Raw genomic sequence first — 20251 nt, 5'->3', positions numbered from 1 at the left:
GATGGATCCTCTGTAACTTGAAGTCTTTAAATCAAGTTTTAAGGATGCTAGTGACTCAGCCAGAGGTTATGGGCTTTTTACAGGAGTGGGTGAGTGAGGTTCTGTGGCCTGTAATGTGTAGGAGGTCAGACTAGATGATCATGATGGTTCCTTCTGGCCTTAAAATCTGAGTCTAACTTCCAGCCGCTAGATAATGTTTTGCCTTTCTCTGCTAGACTGAAGAGCCCATTATTAAACATTTGTTCTGCATGTAGATACTTACAGACTGATCAAGTCACCCCTTAACCTTCTCTTTGTTAAGCTAAGTAGATTGTGCTCCTTGAGTCTGTCACAAAAAGGCAGGTTTTCTAATCCTTAAATCATTTTTGTGGCTCTTGTCTGAACCCTCTCAAATTTTTCAACATCCTTCTTGAATGGTGAACACCAGCACTGGACACAGGATTCCAGCAGTGGTCGCGCCAGAGCTAAATACAGAGGTCAAATAGCCTCTCTGCCCCTACGCGAGATTCCCCTGTTTGTGCCTCCAAGGATCGCAGTAGGCCCTTTTGGCCACAGTGTCTCTCTGGGATCTCCTGTTCAGCTGATTATCCACCACACCCCCCCAAACCTTTTTTTTCAGTCACCACTTCCCAGGGTAGAGAGCCCCATCATGAAATCATAGCCTGGATGCTTTGTTTCTAGATGTACACATTTAGCCATATTAAGACGAATATTGTTTGCTTGTGCCCATCTGTCAAGGCAGAAGCCCCACCCTGTCACTCCAAGTGCAGAAGTGCGGCCCGCAAGGATTTTAAAAATTAGTATTTCCCACCTTGTATTAAGCTCCCAAGGTTACAGCTCTTCTCTGACCTTGGCTTGGTAAATGCTGCCACCACCCAAATGCAAGAAAACCCCCTTGGACCCAGGAAGGAGCACTTGGGAATTCCTCCCTGTGGGGTACCCTCAAGCCGTTTCACCCCTGCTCCAAGGAAGAGCTGAGAAAGAAAACAAAGGAAATTAGCTGTGGCTGCCAGCTAATCAAACATGCACAAACCTCTTAAGACACCAAAAATCCAATCCTGTTCTTAAAAAAGGTAAATTTTATTAAAATCAAAAAGAAAGAAAATACATCTGGAATTTAGACTTTTGCTAGATTTTAAAAGAGCAATTCCAAAAATCAGGCACCCAAAATAGTTTTCTTGGGGGTTTAGCTTAAAGGTTACAAGCAAACAAAAGCATCTGGGGTTAGCACAGAGGAGTCCACAAGCCAATAAGAAATAAAAGAAATAACCCTGATCGCGTCTAGCTAAATACTCTGATCTATGTACACATTGGAGTTCAGATAAGTAGTTCTAGGCATGATCTGATAATTTATGGTCATACCTGGCTTAAGCTGCTTATAGCATGGCTGCTCTGTCACTCCAGCCCAGAGAACAACAGATGAAGGGAAAGTTTCTTTTCCAATTTTAAAAAGTTCTACCTTCCCATTGGCTCTTTCGGTCAGGTGCCCAATTTTTTTCTTTCATTGGGGGGACTTTTTAACCCTTTAAAGGTAAAGCAATTAAAGAACAGCTACCAAGAGGGATTTTATAGCTAGCTGGCTGGCTGGGTGTCCATCAAAGGGAGCTCTCCCACCTTTATTTATCACACCATCTTACCAAGTGATCCAGATTGCTTTATGTTCGTGACCTGTCCTCTTCATTATTTACCACTCCCCAGATTTTTGTGATGTCATCTGCAATGTTTATAAGTTAGGATTTTGTTTTCTTCCAGGTCATTCATAAAAATACTCAATACTGCAAGGCCAAGAACTTAGCCATGTGGGACTCCATTAGATACACACCCATTTGATGAGGATTCCATGTTTACAATTGCATTGTGAGACCTATCAGTTAGCCAGCTTTAAATCCATTTAATGTGTGCCATGCTAATTTTATATCATTCTAGTATTTTAATCAAAATGTTGTGGTACCAACTCAAATCTAAGTATATTAGATTAGGAATATTTAGGAATATACTTAAGAATCTAAGTATATTACATCAGCGTTATTACCTTTATCGACCAAACTTGTAATTTCATAAAAAAGATCATTACTTTGGCAAGATCTATTTTCTATAAACCCATGTTGATTGGCATTAATTGTTATATTCCTTTAATTTTTTATTAATGAGTCCTATATCAGCCACTTCATTATCTTGCCTGAGTTTGATGTCAGACTAACAGCACTATAATTACCCATGTCATCCCATTTACCCTTTTAAAATATTGACACATTAGCTTTCTTCCAGACTTCTTGAACTTCCCCTGTGTTCCAAGACTTATTGAAAAATCAACATCAATGGTCCAGTGAGCTCCTGAGCCAGCTCTTTTAAAACTCTTGGATGCAAGTTCTCCAGACCTGCTGATTTAAAGAAGTCTAACTTAGCAGCTGCTGTTTAACATCCTCCTGAGATACTAGTGCAATGGAAAGAGTGTTTTCATATTATATGACCACAATATTTTTTACCAAATATAGAACGGAAATATTTATTGAACACTTCTGCCTTTTCTGCATTGGTAGTATTGATAATTCTACCATTTCCATCTAGTAATGGACCAATACCACTGTTAGGGGTATTTTTTTTTTTGTTCTTAATATACTTTTAAATAATCCTTCTTACTGTCCTTAACTCTGCCAGCCATAGATTTTTCCTCATGTCCCTTTGCTTCCCTTACCAATGTTCTTATCACACACATTTCCTGGGAACCCTGGGACCATGAGTTTCCTCAATCGGGGACCCTGCTTTCTTTCCCCTCCAGTAATGGGCCCTTCTTCTAATGGATGTGTTTTTGGCTCTGTGTTAAGCCCCGGCCTTTCCAAGCCTCATACCCTGATAAATGGGGGAAGGGGTAAACCCCTTAGCGAAGCTGCTGTCTTGACCAGTGTGCTGCAGGATACCCAGTCGCCCCCCTAGTAATGCTCCATCTGTCTGGGGCTCACATGAGTCTCTTGGCGTGCCTCAGCTCTTCACACTTGCAGCACGTTACCCCTGGGACGTCATGCTTCTCAGCCCTGAATGGTTTCTCCTCAGTCCTTGGTTTGGCTGTGATCAGCCATTATGGTCTCTGGTATCTGAGACCCAGCGTCCTTTGTAACCCAGACCTCCGCAGGTGCCTGAGTGTTCTGTGCCAGCTAGTAATCCCCATTGTCTCTGACGCCCACCAGCAGACCAGTCCTGCCTATGGCACCCACCCCCAGTAGGCAGGACCACCTGACTCCTTTTTCTTTCCTGTGTGCAATGGCTGAGCCTGTCTGGTTGCTGTCATGGGGGCCCCGCTTTCCGTCCAGTCAGTGACAGGTTGTCTTAGGGTTGTCATTGCTCCATGTGCCGATCTGGGATATTGGCCATCTCACGCTTGAGACAGTTGTTAGCATTGCTCTGTGTCATCCTCGGCCTTGATAGGAGTGTTCTCAGGTCCCACTCCTAGAACCATGTTGTAACGGTGGGCACGCCCTGCTGGAGGGCTCCCTGGCATCCAGTGTGGAACCAGAGTTACATCTCTGCCTCAGTTTCCCCTAATGGACTTTTAGTAAGCTCAGTGAGGCTTGTACATGGTGAACAATACATACAAGGGCTCTAGTTTATTGAATCAACTGCCAGACATGGTAGGGAAACACGCCTTCTGTTTTTCCTGTCAGTCCCCAGGCTTTGCTCCCTGGGCTCTGCAGTCCCTCCCCTGTGGCCTCATGAGAGCCTGTAGAGCTCTGTAGTGCTGTCCTCTGGAGCATCCCATCTGTGTCCTGGGGCTGTTCCTTTCCCCAGGAGCCCCTGGGAGTAGCTGTCTATCTAGTTCCTAGTAGTTTCCTTTCTCTGTTCTAGGCTTCAGCCTGAGCCATCCTAACTCTTTGAGGGCCAGGTGTTCTTGAGCTAGCTGCCAGCTACTTATCCAGTCAGCCATCCACAGGTGGATCTGGCTTGGCTTGTTCTCCTTAGCAGAGCCTGACACAGGAGGACTGGATGTCTGCCTCTCCAGAGGGCCACCCCAGGACAGGGCTTCACTCCTGCTGCAGTTGATAAATTGACCTGGCCCTAACCATGCAGTACCTCAAGGTGCCTCTGCCCAGTTCAGAGAACCGTGCGGCTAGGAGGGGCTGCCAGGGTCATCTCATCCAACCCCCGGGCAGGGTGCAGGATTTGTTGCGTCTAAACCATCCCAGACAGATGGCTCCAGGCTCCTTTTGAAAACCTCCAGCAAAGGAGCTTCCACAGCCTCCCAAGGTGTTTTTCATTGTCCTACTGTTCTTACAGGTAGGAAATGTATCCTGAGATTTAATCTAAATCTGTTCTGCTGTAGTTTGAACCCATGGCCTCTTGTCCTGCCCCCTTTTCTCCATTTTTCTTATGGCAGCCTTTTAACTATCTGAAGACCGCTGTCATGCCCCCCCCTTAATCTTCTCTTTTCCAAACTAAACATACCCAGTTCCTTCAGCCTTTGCTCATATAGCTTGCATTCCATCCCTTTGATCATCTTTGTCGCTCGCCTCTGGATCCCTTCCAGTTTCTTTACATCCTTTCTATACATTGGTGACCAAAACTGGACACAGTTCCCCAGCCTAACAACCGCCAAACAGAGCAATACGATCACGTCCTGTGACTTGCATGCTGTACCTCTCTTAATGCAACCTGAAATTGCATTTGCTTTTGCAACAGCATTGCATTGCTGACTCATGTTGAGGTTGTGATCCACCACAACGCCCAGATTCTTCTCTGCAGTGCCGCGAGCAAGTCAGTTTTACCCCATTCTGTATTTGCTCCCTTGTTTTTTCATCCCTTAGTGTAGCACCTTTAATTTGTCTTTGCTGAATTTCATTGTGATTTCTATAGCCCACTTCTCCAGTTAATCAAAATCCCTCTGAATTTTATCCCCCTCAGTGTTGGCAACCTGCCCTAGCTTTGTTTCATCTGAAAATTTGATCAGTCTGCTCTCTGGTCCTACTTCGAGGTTATTAATAAAGATGTTAAACACTGGACCCAGAGCAGATCCCTGTGGAATCCCACTTGAGACCTCCTGACATTCCATTAATAGCTACTCTTTGTTTGCGGTTGTTTAACCAATTGTGTATCCATTTAATAGCAGTTCTGTCGAGCCCGCATTTCTCCAGCTTCGCTATCAGAATGTCACCTGGGACTGGGTCAAAAGCCTTGCTGAAGACTCTAGGTATACTATATCCACTGCATTCCCCCCAGCCACCAAACCAGTTACCCTCTCAAAGAAGGAAATCAAGCTGGTTTGGCATGATTTGTTCTTGGTAAATCCAGGCTGGCTGCTAGTGATCACCTCTCCCTCCTCCCGGTATTCGCAAAGTGAATGTTTTATACATGGTTCTAGTAGTCTCTCAGGTATCAAGGTGAGGCTGACTTGTCGATAGCTCCCTGGCTCCTCCTTTCCCCTTTTTTAAAGATGGGCCCTACGTTAGCCCTTCTCCAGGCTTCCGGGACCTCTCCGGTCATCCATGAGCTTCTAAATATTGTTGCCAGGGGCTCCGAGAGTTCTTCAGCTAATTCATTCAGTACCCTGAGGTGAATAACATCTGGCCTAGCTGATTTGAATTCATTCAGATGAGTCAGAAGATCTGACACGTTCTTTACTTGTCCTGATCTGCATGCTTTCCCATTTATTGTCTGTAATAACTTTGCTGCGAGTCTGATCACCTGTTGTTTTTTGTGAGAAGACTGAAGCAAAGTAGGCACTGAGCAGCTCTGCCTTCCTCTCCTCTACCATCGCCAGCTCACCTTCTCCACTGAGCAGTGCACCCACGCCATCCTGGACTGCTCTTCTGTGTCTGACAGATTTGAAGGAACTGCCCCCCCCCTCCTGTTGTCTCTAACATTCCTTGTCAGCTGTAACTCATTCCTTGCTTTAGAGTAACAGCCGTGTTAGTCTGTATCCGCAAAAAGAAAAGGAGGACTTGTGGCACCTTAGAGACTAACCAATTTATTTGAGCATAAGCTTTTGTGAGCTGCAGCTCACTTCATCAGATGCATTCAGTGAGCTGTAGCTTACGAAAGCTTATGCTCACATAAATTTGTTAGTCTCTAAGGTGCCACAAGTCCTCCATTCCTTGCTTTGTAATTCATTCCATTGCTCACCGTTTGTCATTTCCTTTTAGCTGGTGCACAGGCCACATGATTCCCGTCCAGTTAATTTTGAGAATAAGATTTTGCCACCATCTGTTACCCCGTTCCTGATGCCATCTCTTTCCGGGCCAGTCTCGCCTGGCTCTGTAACCCTCGGTAGCTCCTGCTTCTGGTACAGGAAGAGACCTCACAGGCTATTGTGCTGTCAGTTTAGTTCCCACCACCTTCCCCGCTGGTGGATTTTATTACTGCCTCCCAAGGCCCTTTATTCCCTAGGTCTCTGAATTCCCCAGCATTTGTTCCCCTGCAATCTAAGCCCACTGCGCAGCCATGTTCTGAGATGGTCTGTTCCTCGCTGTGTTTAATTCAGTCAGCTTGGGGTCAAAGTGTCCAGGTTCCCTCTCACTCTCCTTCTCTCAGGCAGCTCCTTGCTACCCGTAGTCAGGGCTTCTCCCTGGCTGAGTTCCTTGCGTTCTGCAGTGATGCATTTTCTTCTGTGGAGTTTTCTTGGAGCAAATAGATGAAGACAAGACTGGTGACTTTCATGCCATTTGGGATCCTGTCAGAGGAACGATCCAACAGCCGCTAGCCTAGATGAGCAAAATGCTGATGCCTCAGGAACTCCTGATACTGATGGAGAGCAATTGAGCAGATGACTCTGTGTAATCGGCTACCAGCAGCCAGAGCTAGAGCGGGGAAGCCTGGGCAATTCGCTAACGCAGAGTCCATCCTTCCTTGACACAGTACTCAGGGAGAGGGAGATGCCGGGTATGGGACTTGCCTGCAAGTAGGAGGGTGGTCCTGCGCTCTCTCCTGCAACGGGCCGTGGGGTGGAGAGAGCTCTCTCCACGTCTGTGCACCTTCAAAATTCAGTGCAAGTTTTTACCTCTGTTCATAATAGTTTTGGGTCTGGCTGCCTCCCCTCCTCCCTCCATTCCCTGGACACCTCAGCACGCACCTTATTCTCCATGTCTCTGAGCCGTGTAGCTGCACGTTAGAAGTTCAGAGGGGAGTCTCCAAAGCTCTACACAACTCCACCCTCCTGCATCTCCTGTCCCCCTCGGCCTCCCTGTTCTGCCAAAAGCCCCTTCACCTCCCCCAGTCTCTTCTCTACTGTTGCCCCCCTCTGCCCCCCAGAACAGCCCCTCCATCCATCCCTGCACCTCTGTAATGTAACGTTCTGTTAGGAGAGACCCTGCTCTTGGGGCCAGGAGCCTGGGCGCTGAGGGGCCCATGCTGGGAGACTAGGGACCCGGGATCATGGGCCTGTGCTGGGAGAGTCTCTGCTCTGTTTTTCAGCCAGTGATTTTGGGCTGTTCCTTTCGGATGAGGACCCAAAGAAGGGGATTTGGCTGGAAGCTGGGAAGGCTCTGGACTACTACATGCTCCGCAATGGGGTAAGTGCAGAGTCCCCGCACATCCCTCCCCAAGCTCTGGACTAGGACATGCCCTGCAGTGCGGTATGTGCTCTACCAGCCCCAGCATGGGATTCCTTATGCTCTGCAGTGCCTGGTGCAGCCTGCTTCATAGCCCTGGGTACTCCCTCCGCCTCCCTGGCAGGGCTGTTCCTCGGGGGCGGGTGGGGTTCCCTGGTACAGAGGGGAGGGTGTGGTGACCACATGCCTCTGCGGGCGGGACCACTCGCTGGCGCTAACATTGAGCATCTCTGCTGCAGGACACCATGGAGTACAAGAAGAAGCAACGACCGCTCAAGATTCGCATGCTGGATGGGACAGTTAAAACGGTCATGGTGGACGACTCCAAAACGGTCACAGACATGCTCATGACAATCTGTGCCCGGATCGGTAAGGGAGGGAGCACTGTGCAGGCCAGAGCTGGGGGCAGGATGGGAGGGTGCGATATCCAGCTTGGAGAGGTCGGGGGGAACGAGGGGACATTGCTTGGCTGTGGGGTGGCGAGAGGATAGGGAGGAGACGTTGCCTGGTGAGGGGGCAAGAGGATGGTGTGGGCGTATTGCCTGGCTGGGACACAGTGGCGAGAGGATGGGGAGAGGGGGCGTTGCCTGGCTGTAGGGGGTCGGGGAGAGTGGGGGGCAGTGTCTGCAGGCAGGTAGGGTGTGCTGCCGTTCAGGGATGTTGCCCAGGCAGGGGGTGTCTGTGCCCCATAGGGCGTCTTGCAGGGATGCTGAGCTGGGCAGGGGGAGCTCCGTGTTCTCCAGGGGCTCTCCAGCCCAGGGTGCCGGGCAGGCTATGATGGGCGTTGTGCTGTCTGCCCCTGCAGGCATCACCAATCATGACGAGTACTCGCTGGTGCGGGAGATGATGGAGGAGAAGAAGGAGGAGATCACTGGCACTCTCAAGAAGGACAAAACCTTGCTGCGGGATGAGAAGAAAATGGAGAAACTCAAGCAGAAGTTGCACACGGATGATGAGTGTACGGACCTGCACTGTGCTGGGGGCACGAGGGGTGGGGCCAGCCTGCACTGCGGGCGGCAAGTGGGCGCTGTGGGGTGAGGCCGGTCCCGGGGGGCGGCCGGTGCTGTGGATGGAGGGAGGTTGTCCCTGCTTAGTGTCTCTCAGTGCCTTGGGTCAGTCGGTCTGTGCCACGCCCTGGGGGGGACTGGCTGTGGGGCCGGCGCTTGGCCCTGCTCACGTTCTGTGCTCTCGGCAGTGAACTGGCTGGATCACGGGCGAACGCTGCGCGAGCAGGGCATCGACGACAACGAGACGCTGCTGCTACGGCGCAAGTTCTTCTACTCCGATCAGAACGTGGACTCCAGGGACCCGGTGCAGCTCAACCTGCTCTACGTGCAGGTACCTGCCCCCCAGCCTGCCTCTCGACTGGAGCCCTGCCGCCAAAGCTTAGCTAGTGACCCTTCCCCCTCCCCAGGCCATGCGGGTCCTCTCCAGCCTCAGCCCCGGGCTGCTCAGGGCTGGTGTCCTGGGTTCTCTGGCCCCGATGCTTTGGGGCTTTGCCGTGTGGCTTGCGCTCTGGTACCTGGTTCAGGGCAGCTCTCCGTGGCTGGGAGCCAGCGCTCTGCCAGCTGATTGCTCTCTATGCCCGCCGATGGGAGACTAGGAAGGACTTGGCTTAGTTTGGAGCAAGAGAGATTTAGGCCCTGTCTGTACTAGCATTTATGTCAGCAAAAGTCATGTCGCTCGGCATGTGAAAAACACCCCCTGAGAGACACAAGTTCCCCCAGCAACGTGCTTGTGTGCCCAGCACTAGGTCGGCGGGAGATGCTCTCCCCTGACACAGCGACAACCGCTCGCGGAGTTGGTTTTATGATGTCGCCGGGAGAGCGGCTACATGAGCGACCTGATAGCAGCACAGCTGCGTTGGTACGGCTTGGCCACTCTCAGCTCGCCACTGTCGACGTGGCCAGAGTCTGGACGTTAGGCCTGGCTCTCTCCCCGCAGGGATGGTTCAGCAGGTGACCCAAGGAGGCTGTGGAGTCCCCGTCATTGCAGGGTTTTAGGAGGAGACCGGACGAACCCCGTCCGGGATGGTTTGGTGTCAGTTCATCCTGCTGCAGCAGGCTGGACTGGCTGAGCTCTTGGGGTCCTTCCTGCCCTGCCCTGCCCTGCCCTGCTTCAGGTCAGCTTCCTGCTCCCTTCTAGCCCTTCCCCTGGGGAACTAGCATTGTCTGTGCTTTCGCGGGGTCGGGGGGGCAGCTCAGGCTGCTGCCCTGTGTGCGCGTGGGAGATGGGCTGCCCTGGTCTCGCACCTCCTGTCCCTCAGGGGCTGCTGCTTCTTAGCCCCAAGGAGAAGTGTTTGAGCGGCTAGTAAGGTATCTTTCCTTCCCCACCATACACTCTGTGCAAGGCTAGGCCCCAGCTAGCTCCTGGGCCTGACGTGTCCCCCACCCCCTGGCAAAACCACAAAGCAGCTTAGCCCCAAGGCAGCAAACGGTCCCCTTCGGAGCGCTGGCCAGGAACAGGCTCCGTAACAGTCTCTCCAGACAGTCATGTTAAGCCACAGTGCAGGAACTGGCCCCCCAGCCAGAGTGTGGTTCCCTTCCCCTCTCCTTCCTCCGCCATCGTGTGGCTCCCCTCCCTCCTGCCCCAGCCAGTGTGCGACCCCCATCCCCTCCTCTTCCTCCCTCCCTCCCTCCCAGCCAGTGTGCGGTTTCCTTCCCTTCTTCTTCCTCTCTTCCCCCCCCCAACCAGCGTGCGGTTCCCTTCCCCTCTTCTTCCTCTGCCCCCGCCTCCAGTGTGTGGCTCCCCTCCCTCCTGCTCCAGCCACTGTGCGACCCCCATCCCCTCGCCTTCCTCCTCACCCCCAGCCAGCGTGTGGCTCCCCTCCCTCCCCCCCAGCCAGTGTGCAACCCCTATCCCCTCTTCTTCCTCCCCCCCCCCCCCCAGCCAGCGTGTGGCCCCCATCCCCTCTTCTTCCTCCCCACGCCCCAGTCAGTGTGTGGCTCCCCTCCCCCAGGCCAATGCCCCAGACTCACCCTTCTCCTCTCCCGCAGGCTCGTGATGACATTCTGAACGGCTCTCACCCTGTCTCCTTCGACAAGGCCTGCGAGTTTGCTGGGTTCCAGTGTCAGATCCAGTTTGGCCCTCACAATGAGCAGAAGCACAAGCCAGGCTTTCTGGAGTGAGTGTCCCAAGGAGCCTGCTGAGGTGCCTCCCGCAGGCCAGCCCACCCCCCATTTCCCCCCAGTGCAGCATTTGGCTCAGCACTACTGTGAGGGCAGAGCCCCCGGCCTGCTCCCTGCCACACCCCATTCTAGGGAGCTCTCGCTCGGGTACTGGGGCTGCAGCCGTTTGGGCTCTGGGTACCTCTGCAGTGCGGAGGGGTCTGCTTTGGGGATGAGGGTCCTGACAGAGCCCTGAGCTGCAGGACCCCGGTTCCCCTCTTCGGCCTCTTCCATGTCCGCTATGCCCGAAGGGCTCTCTCCCTGCTCGTGCCCTGCCTGGGGCTCCTATGGGGGCTGATGCCAGGACTTGGCACTGGGGCTTATCCCAGGCCCATGCTGGGGGCCGGACAGGCCTGCGCCAGGCTCTGCCGGTAACAGCGGTTCTGCTGTCCTTGCAGCCTGAAGGACTTCCTGCCCAAGGAGTACATCAAGCAGAAAGGCGAGCGCAAGATCTTCATGGTGAGTGTTCAGAGCTGGGGCAGGCCACTTCCTGTGCCTGGCCTGGGATCTCTTCACCTGGCCTGGCCACAGCCAGGACCTTGCCTCTCCCGAGGTTGCAGCGCCCAGTCCCTGCAGATGAGCCAGCAGCCTGGCGTGGCCACTCAGATGGGGCATCTGGGGCTTCGGTCACTTGGTGTGCAGCTGCAGCTGGGTTGGAGCCTGGTAGAATCCTAGAATACCAGGGTTGGAAGGGACCTCAGGAGTCATCTAGTCCCACCCCCTGCTCAAAGCAGGACCAATCCCCAACTAAATCATCCCAGCCAGGGCTTTGTCAAGCCTGACCTTAAAAACTTCTAAGGAAGGAGATTCCACCACCTCCCTAGGTAACGCATTCCAGTGCTTCACCACCCTCCTAGTGAAAAAGTTTTTCCTAATATCCAACCTAAACCTTCCCCACTGCAACTTGAGACCATTACTCCTCGTTCTGTCATCTGCCCCCACTGAGAACAGCCAAGCTCCATCCTCTTTGGAACCCCCTTTCAGGTAGTTGAAAGAGCTATCAAATCCCCCCTCATTCTTCTCTTCCACAGACTAAACAATCCCAGTTCCCTCAGCCTCTCCTCATAAGTCACGTGTTCCAGTCCCCTAATCATTTTTGTTGCCCTCCACAGGACTCTTTCCAATTTTTCCACATCCTTCTTGTAGTGTGGGGCCCAAAACTGGACACAGTACTCCAGATGAGGCCTCACCAATATCGAATAAAGGGGAACGATCACGTCCCTCGATCTGCTGGCGATGCCCCTACGTATACATCCCAAAATGCCATTGGCCTTCTTGGCAACAAGGGAACACTGTTCACTCATATCCAGCTTCTCGTCCACTGTAACCCCTAGGTCCTTTTCTGCAGAACTGCTGCAGAGCCATTCTGTCCCTAGTCTGTAGGAGTGCATGGGATTCTTCCGTCCTAAGTGCAGAACTCTGCACTTGTCCTTGTTGAACCTCATCAGATTTCTTTTGGCCCAACCCTCTAGATTCATAGATATTTAGGTCAGAAGGGACCATTATGATCATCTAGTCTGACCTCCTACACAACGCAGGCCACAGAATTTCACCCACCACTCCTGCAAAAAACCTCACACCTATATATGTGCTACTGAAGTCCTCAAATTATAGTTTAAAGACTTCAAGGAGCAGACAGTCCTCCAGCAAGTGACCCGTGCCCCATGCTACAGAGGAAGGCGAAAAACCTCCAGGGCCTCTTCCAATCTGCCCTGGAAGAAAATTCCTTCCCGACCCCAAATATGGCGATCAGTTAAACCCTGAGCATATGGGCAAGATTCATCAGCCAGATACTACAGAAAATTCTTTCCTGGGTAACTCGGATCCCACCCCATCTAATATCCCATCACAGGCCATTGGGCCTATTTACCATGAGTATTTAATTACCAAAACCATGTTATCCTATCATACCATCTCCTCCATAAACTTATCGAGTTTAATCTTAAAGCCAGATAGATCTTTTGCCCCCACTGCTTCCCTTGGAAGGCTATTCCAAAACTTCACTCCTTTGATGGTTAGAAACCTTCGTCTAATTTCTAGTCTAAATTTCCTGGTGGCCAGTTTATATCCATTTGTTTTTGTGTCCACATTGGTACTGAACTTAAGTAATTCCTCTCCCTCTCCAGTATTTATCCCTCTGATATATTTATAGAGAGCAATCATATCTCCCCTCAACCTTCTTTTAGTTAGGCTAAACAAGCCAAGCTCCTTGAGTCTCCTTTCATAAGATAAGTTTTCCATTCCTCGAATCATCCTAGTAGCCCTTCTCTGTACCTGTTCCAGTTTGAATTCATCCTTCTTAAACATGGGAGACCAGAACTGCACACAGTATTCCAGGTGAGGTCTCACCAGTGCCTTGTATAACGGTACTAAAACCTCCTTATCCCTACTGGAAATACCTCTCCTGATGCATCCCAAGACCGCATTAGCTTTTTTCACAGCCATATCACATTGGCAGCTCATAGTCATCCTATGATCAATCAATACTCAAAGGTCCTTTTCCTCCTTCGTTACTTCTAATTATGCGTCCCTAGCTTATAACTAAAATTATTGTTATTAATCCCTAAATGCATGACTTTACGCTTCTCACTATTAAATTTCATCCTATTACTATTACTCCAGTTTAGAAGGTCATCCAGATCCTCCTGTAGGATATCCCTGTCCTTCTCTAAATTGGCAATATCTTCCAGCTTTGTATCATCTGCAAACTTTATTAGCACACTCCCACTTTTTGTGCCAAGGTCAGTAATAAAAAGATTGGTCCCAAAATCGATCCTTGAGGAACTCCACTGGTAACCTCCCTCCAGCCTGACAGTTCACCTTTTAGTAGGACCCGTTGTAGTCTCCCCTTTAACCAATTCCTTATCCACCTTTCAATTTTCCTATTGATCCCCATCTTATCCAATTTAACTAATAATTCCCCATGTGGCACGGTATCAAATGCCTTACTGAAATCTAGGTAAATTAGATCCACTGCGTTTCCTTTGTCTAAAAAATCTGTTACTTTCTCAAAGAAGGAGATCAGGTTGGTTTGGCACGATCTACCTTTTGTAAAACCATGTTGTATTTTGTCCCATTTACCATTGACTTCAATGTCCTTAACTACCTTCTCCTTCAAAATTTTATCCAAGACCTTGCATACTACAGATGTCAAACTAACAGGCCTGTAGTTACCCGGATCACTTTTTTTTCCTTTCTTAAAAATAGGAACTATGTTAGCAATTCTCCAATCATACGGTACAACCCCTGAGTTTACAGATTCATTAAAATTTTTTGCTAATGGGTTTGCAATTTAATGTGCCAATTCCTTTAATATTCTTGGATGAAGATTATCTGGGCCCCCCAATTTAGTCCCATTAAGCTGTTCGAGTTTGGCTTCTACCTCAAATATGGTAAAATCTACCTCCATATCCTCATTCCCATTTGTCATGCTAATTTGTCTAGGTCCCTCTGTATCCTATCCCTACCCTCCAGGGTGTCTACCTCTCCTCCCAGTTTAGTGTCATCTGCAAACTTGCTGAGGGTGCAATCCACACCATCCTCCAGATCATTAATGAAGATATTGAACAAAACCGGTCCCAAGACCGACCCTTGGGGCACTCCACTTGATACCGGCTGCCAACTAGACACTGAGCCATTGATCACTACCTGTTGAGCCCGACGATCTAGCCAGCTTTCTATCCACCTTATAGCTCCTGGGAGAGCCCATAACGGGGGGAGGGGCGGGGGTACGCCTGCCGGGAGGGGCAGGGGATACACCGGCTGCGGGAGAGGCTGGGTAGTGGTTCAGGCTGGCGAGCACAGCTGCTGTGAGGGGAGGTTCATGGAGGGCTGGCGGAAGGCAGGGTGGGAGAGAGCAGGACGAGGGCCGGGTGGGGGCCGATGGCTGGGAGGGCTGTGACAGGGTGGCTGGGAGAAGTGGTGGATAGGAGGCGGGAGGGCCCCAGTGGCTGGGAGGGCCGTGACAGGGTGGCCGGGGCAGAGGGGGGACAGGAAGGGATGGGGCATGCTGTGGGGAGCCATGGCATTGGGGTGATCGGCTCTGCTCTCTCAGGCTCACAAGAACTGCGGCAACATGAGCGAGATTGAGGCCAAAGTTCGCTACGTGAAACTCGCCCGCTCCCTGAAAACCTACGGAGTCTCCTTCTTCCTGGTCAAGGTGAGCCAGCGGTTCCCCATGTGCCCCGGGCCTCCTGTCCCTGCCACCCCTCCAGCTATTGGGGTCCATGCGACCCCCCCCAACACCCCTCCCCACACCTGCCTTCAGGGCTCCCTTCCTCTCTCCTCTTCTCACATATTCTCTCCTTCCTTCATCACTGGGGCATCATCCAGCGGAGTGGGGCCCGTGGGGCTGTGCCCTCACTAATGGGACATTGCCCTGCTGGTGGAGCTGGGCCCTGCTGGTGGCTTTGCTTTGGGCAGCTGTAACCCTTCCCTGTCCTGGTGCTAGGAGAAGATGAAGGGAAAGAACAAGCTGGTGCCGCGGCTGCTGGGGATCACCAAAGAGTGTGTGATGCGTGTGGATGAGAAAACCAAGGAGGTGATTCAGGAGTGGAACCTCACCAACATCAAACGCTGGGCTGCCTCGCCCAAGAGCTTCACCCTGGTAAGGACCTGACCCCCAGCACCCTCCAGCCTGCCCCCCATTGCCTTCAGCCTGTCCCTCCCAGACCACATCTGCCTCTGGGGCTGGGGTGCCTCGCCCAAGAGCAACCCTGGTAAGGGCCTGTCCCACAGCACCCTCCAGCCTGCTCCTCCCAGACCACATCTGCCTCTGGGGCTGGGGTGCCTCTCCCAAGAGCATCACCCTGGTAAGGGCCTGTCCCACAGTGTCCTGCCCCACTGACTCTCCTGTTCCAGCACTGCCTCCTCCCTGACCGCACCAGCCTCCAGTGCTGGGGAGCGTCTGCCAAGAGCTTCCCCTGGGTAAGGCCTGGACTCTTGCCCCTCTCCAACACCTCTGGCCAAGCACACCTCTGGCCAAGCCATGCCTCCCACACCTCTGCTTGCCTTCTGGATTCCCTCCCCCTCAGGCACATGGGTTCACTGTGGGGCAGAGCAGTACCTTTGGCATGGAGCTGAGGTGCAAGCCAAGCTGAGCAGGGCAGCAGGTGCCTGCTCTGGTGCTGCCCAGTGCCCTGTCGCTGTAGGATTTCGGAGATTACCAGGATGGGTACTACTCAGTGCAGACGACAGAAGGGGAGCAGATCGCCCAGCTTATCGCCGGCTATATTGACATCATCCTGAAAAAGGTGAGGCTGCAGGGGGGGTGCTCCGGGTGAGGCTGGGCTCCGGTGAGGCTGGGCGGGAGAGGGGTGCGCGGGGGTGAGCGCTCTGGGGGGCGAGGCTGGGCGGGAGAGGGGTGCGCGGGGGGGGTGTATCGGGGGGCGAGGCTGGGCGGGAGAGGGGTGCGCGGGGGGGGGTGTATCGGGGGGCGAGGCTGGGCGGGAGAGGGGTGCGCGGGGGGGGTGTATCGGGGGGCGAGGCTGGGCGGGAGAGGGGTGCGCGGGGGGGGTGTATGTGGGGGGCGTGGCTGGGCGGGAGAGGGGTGCGCGGGGGGGGGTGAGCGCTCCGGGGGGCGAGGGGTGAGCGTGGCAAGCAGGGGGCAGTCCTGCCATGAGAAGGGGGGCAGCTGTATAGGCTCCGCTGAACTCCCAGGAAAAGGCTCCTGTTCTGCTGGGCTGGAAGGAGTCACGCTGCTGCAAGGAGCAGAGGGCAGGTGGGTGGGGGCTGAGGCCAGCCCAGCTGTGGGGTCTCATGGGGTTTAGTGCTCAGGAGTCAGGAATAGCAGAGTTGTTGATGCTCCCGCCTCCTGTAGCTGCTGCATGGGATCAAGTAGGGAGAGCAGCAGCTTCCCCTCCCCCTCGCACTCCCCCTCCTGTAGTCACAGGGGGATCCCACTATCTGCAAAATCTCCTGGCCCCTCCTCAACCAGCCCCCAGCAGGGCTCGGAAGCCATGCTGGGCCTGTCCCAAGGCCGGGTCTCTGCACCCTCCTCTGTGGGACTCCCCTGGGGTTGATGCTGACTAATGGACTCTGTCTCTCTCTCTCTCGGTGTCCCACAGAAAAAGAGCAAAGATCACTTTGGGCTGGAGGGAGATGAGGAGTCCACCATGCTGGAAGATTCTGTCTCTCCCAAGAAGTATGGCTCTGGGCAACCGGCGGGGAGGGCTCTGGGGAAGGAGGGCTCAGTCCCTCGGGTTGGCTGCAGGGTTGTGCATGAAGCATGTAGATGTGTCGGCTGTTCTACAGTGAGTGTGAGCGGGGCTCTCCCGGCCAACTCACCGTGCTGCATGTGAGGGCTGCCAGCTCCGTGAGCAGTGGGGAGCGGGGCAGGAGACCCCCCCCCCAGCATTGCGATTACTGGCTTGTCAGCCTGACACTGAACCTGGGCAAGGTAATGGAGCAGCCGATACAGGACTCGAGTACTAAAGGAGAGTCATAGCTTCTGTCTGACTAACTCGACATCTTGTTTCAATGAGATTTCGAGCCTGGATGGCAAAGGTGAGTGTTGATGAGATGTACTTAGACTCCCCGAGATGTGTTGCTCGTGTCCGTTCCATGCCCCGCCCTCCTGCCCCTCTGTCAGAGTCGCTGGTAAGAAGGAACTGAGAGGGTGTAGGGCTGACAGCGTCTGATATGCCGACGCATGAGCGTGGCACTCCGGGGGTGGGGGGACGCCACAGCCTGCCCTACGCTAAGGCAAAAATCTCAGGTGGCCGCGCACACCTAGAATGCCATGGGCATGAGCAACACCTCTCGAAGAACAGTTACGGAGCCGCTTTTGTACTAGTGGGCTCTTCAGCCTAGCAGAGGACGGTGGAACTCAATCCAGTGGCTGGGAGTTGAAGCTAGACACATTCAGAGTGTAAATGTTTGATGGAAGGTCGTTTGCTGTTGGAGCCATCAACGAAGGGTCACGCTGGGCTCTCCATCCCTGACAATACTGAAAGCAATCAGATGTGTTTCTGAAAGGCCTGCTCTCGCTCAGGGTCGGTTTCTGGCCTGTGCTGTGCAGAGGGTGAGACCTACCAAGCACCATGGCCCTTTTGGGCCCTGTGAGCTGAGCTGTAGCCGGTGGTGCTGATTCTCTTGCAGGTCGACTGTTCTGCAGCAGCAGTTTAACCGTGTAGGCAAGGTGGAGCACGGCTCCGTAGCCCTGCCAGCCATCATGCGCTCAGGGGCCGGCGGGCCAGAGAACTTCCAGGTTGGCACAATGCCACAGGCGCAGCAGCAGGTCACCAGTGGCCAGATGCACCGAGGGCACATGCCCCCCCTGGTAAGAATTGCTTCTGCCACAGACAGCTGGCTCTGCCCGTCTTTGACTGATCGTGGGGAATGTGTTGGGATGGGCCATTCTCCCCTGGGCTGGGTGTCCATCACACCAAGTTAATTGGCACGCTGCCCTTGGGCGTTCTCACAGACATCCCCGTGTAGACCCTTTTTCCATCTTTCTCTGCGCTGCACCATTCCCTCCAAACCGCTCTTGGATCCCCCTGTCCACGGTCGCTTGGGTCCTCCTTTCAGCCTGAGCTCCCTGCAGCTGGGCACCTCTTCCAGCTCGGCATTGCCAGCAGCTTGTCGGCACCCGTGGCATCTGGCCCTGCCCAGGCTGGTGGCCCCTGCAGCGGTGTGTGTGGCAAGGGGCTTTTCCTTGACCTGGTCAGCAGCCTTACCCCACTTGTGCTCCGTGTGGGGCAGCAATCTCTGCCCTAGAAGCTGGATGTGCCCCCCTCCCACTCCAGCAGGGGCCCTGCTCGGCTGGTGCTGTGTTCATGGAGTGGGGGAGGCATGACACAGACTTGCTGACACCGGCCTCGTGCATCTCCTTTGGCCCAAGATGTGGCTAGCCCTGAGCTGCCTGTGTTCCCAAATGTCGCCCTCGGCGTGGGTGTCGCACACAGCTCCAGATCTTTCCTTGTTCGGTCTATCCAGGTAGGGGCCCTGGCTCCGGGCTTTGCCCAGGGCTTGGCGAGAGGTGCTGGCCTTCTCTGGGAAGGCCTCATCGGGCTCCCAGCTGGACCCCTGGCAACCTGTAGGCACCTTGCACTGGTCAGCTCAGCGGGGGGCTCTGGGCAGGCCGTGTTCCCTCCCTGTCACTGTGGAGTGGCTGTCATGCCACGCATTGGACGCAATGCTGGCTGTGTCCTCTGTGCAGAAACACCTGCCCAAAGCCTCAGCATGGGCAGCCACTTTCCTGTCCCTCTGCATGGGTCAGCACAGCACCCACAGAGTGCTGAGTGGGGCAGGGACCGAGCGGGCGCTCAGCCCCTGCAGTGCCCTGAGCCCAGTTCCCCTCGTGTGTTGCAGACCTCAGCCCAGCAGGCCCTGACGGGCACCATCAACTCCAGCATGCAGGCCGTGCACGCGGCACAGGCCACCCTGGATGACTTTGAGACGCTGCCACCCCTTGGGCAGGACGCTGTGAGTGTTCGAATACCCAAGCCCTTCCCAAGCCCGGCGGGGGGCAGGGTATGGAGTTGCTGGGGAGGACCTTGTTCTGTGAGGTTGCCTGTCCCCAGGGATGAGGGGGCCACGTCTCTGGGAGTGACTTCTGCCCTGAGGAGGTCTGTCCCATGAGGGGCAGGTCTAGGGGACCCAGATCCCAAACGTAAGAATGGCCCTTCTGGGTCAGACCAAGGGTCCATCTAGCCCAGTCTCCTGTCTCCTGACAGTGACCAACGCCAGGTGCCCCAGAGGGAATGCACAGAACAGGGAATCAAGTGATCCATCCCCTGTCGCCCATTCCCAGCTTCTGGTAATCAGAGGCGAGGGACACCATCCCTGTCCATCCTGGCTAATAGCGACTGAGGGACCGATCCTCCATGAACTTATCTAGTTCTCTTTTGAGCTCAGGGAGGGGCTGAGGAGGCACCAGCTGCCCCGGGGGTGGGTCCCCTCCCCCTCTTACAGCTGCCCTGGGGGTGGTGTGTGTTGTGTGTGTCCTACCCCCCCCCCCCCAACCCACCTTCACAGGTAGGGCTGAGGGGTCCCTGGGCTGACTCTGCTCTCGCTTTTTCAGGCTTCCAAAGCCTGGCGCAAGAACAAGATGGACGAGTCGAAGCACGAGATCCATTCGCAGGTGGACGCCATCACTGCCGGCACTGCCTCCGTGGTGAACCTGACTGCAGGTGTGTCTTGGGGCTGGGCTGCAAGGGATCCCTGCCCCTGCCTAGTGCTTGGACCTCTGCGTCTGGTGTGACCCAAGATTGGACCCTGGGGTAGAGACTGTCTGCCCCTTCCCCCAGCAAGGCCCGTGCCCCGGACCCTGCCCCCACGCAGCAGAAATCCTAGCCATGCTGCCACCTGCTGCCAGTGCTCTGCCCCGTGCCCCTCTTGGGTCCCGAGGAGCTTGGCTCCCACGGCCTCGCCCCTGCTCTGAGTTGCTGCTTTCCCTCTGAATGTGAGTGTATCACACAGTTCCCATAGGGGCGCTGGCCTCCCAGCCCAGTGCACCACATGCCAGCTGCATGTCAGGCCTGGGCTGTGCCCCCTTGGCTCCAGGATGGGCAGGGGAGTCGGGCCAGGCAGTCGCTGAGCTGGGGCAGG

General features: G+C 54.0%; 1 protein-coding gene across 4 annotated transcripts in view; it reads left to right on the top strand.

Annotated features, from left to right (window-relative positions):
• Nucleotides 1-20251, top strand: part of TLN1 (talin 1) — a 137310-nt gene that overhangs the window by 60828 nt on the left and 56231 nt on the right. For all 4 annotated transcript variants that reach the window (XM_073343252.1, XM_073343249.1, XM_073343250.1 and 1 more), the window contains exons 3-15: nucleotides 7399-7496; nucleotides 7775-7904; nucleotides 8341-8493; nucleotides 8731-8873; nucleotides 10532-10659; nucleotides 11101-11161; nucleotides 14757-14861; nucleotides 15153-15308; nucleotides 15853-15954; nucleotides 16768-16844; nucleotides 17801-17981; nucleotides 19013-19126; nucleotides 19725-19833. In XM_073343252.1, the coding sequence (XP_073199353.1) occupies nucleotides 7399-7496; nucleotides 7775-7904; nucleotides 8341-8493; nucleotides 8731-8873; nucleotides 10532-10659; nucleotides 11101-11161; nucleotides 14757-14861; nucleotides 15153-15308; nucleotides 15853-15954; nucleotides 16768-16844; nucleotides 17801-17981; nucleotides 19013-19126; nucleotides 19725-19833 (1557 nt within the window). The remainder of the gene's footprint in view (nucleotides 1-7398; nucleotides 7497-7774; nucleotides 7905-8340; nucleotides 8494-8730; nucleotides 8874-10531; nucleotides 10660-11100; nucleotides 11162-14756; nucleotides 14862-15152; nucleotides 15309-15852; nucleotides 15955-16767; nucleotides 16845-17800; nucleotides 17982-19012; nucleotides 19127-19724; nucleotides 19834-20251) is intronic.

This window comes from Lepidochelys kempii, chromosome 5 (genome assembly GCF_965140265.1).
Source record: "Lepidochelys kempii isolate rLepKem1 chromosome 5, rLepKem1.hap2, whole genome shotgun sequence".
Taxonomy (NCBI): domain Eukaryota; kingdom Metazoa; phylum Chordata; order Testudines; family Cheloniidae; genus Lepidochelys; species Lepidochelys kempii.
The sequence above is the reverse complement of the archived record's forward strand: the minus strand, read 5'-3'. Positions and strand labels throughout refer to the sequence as shown.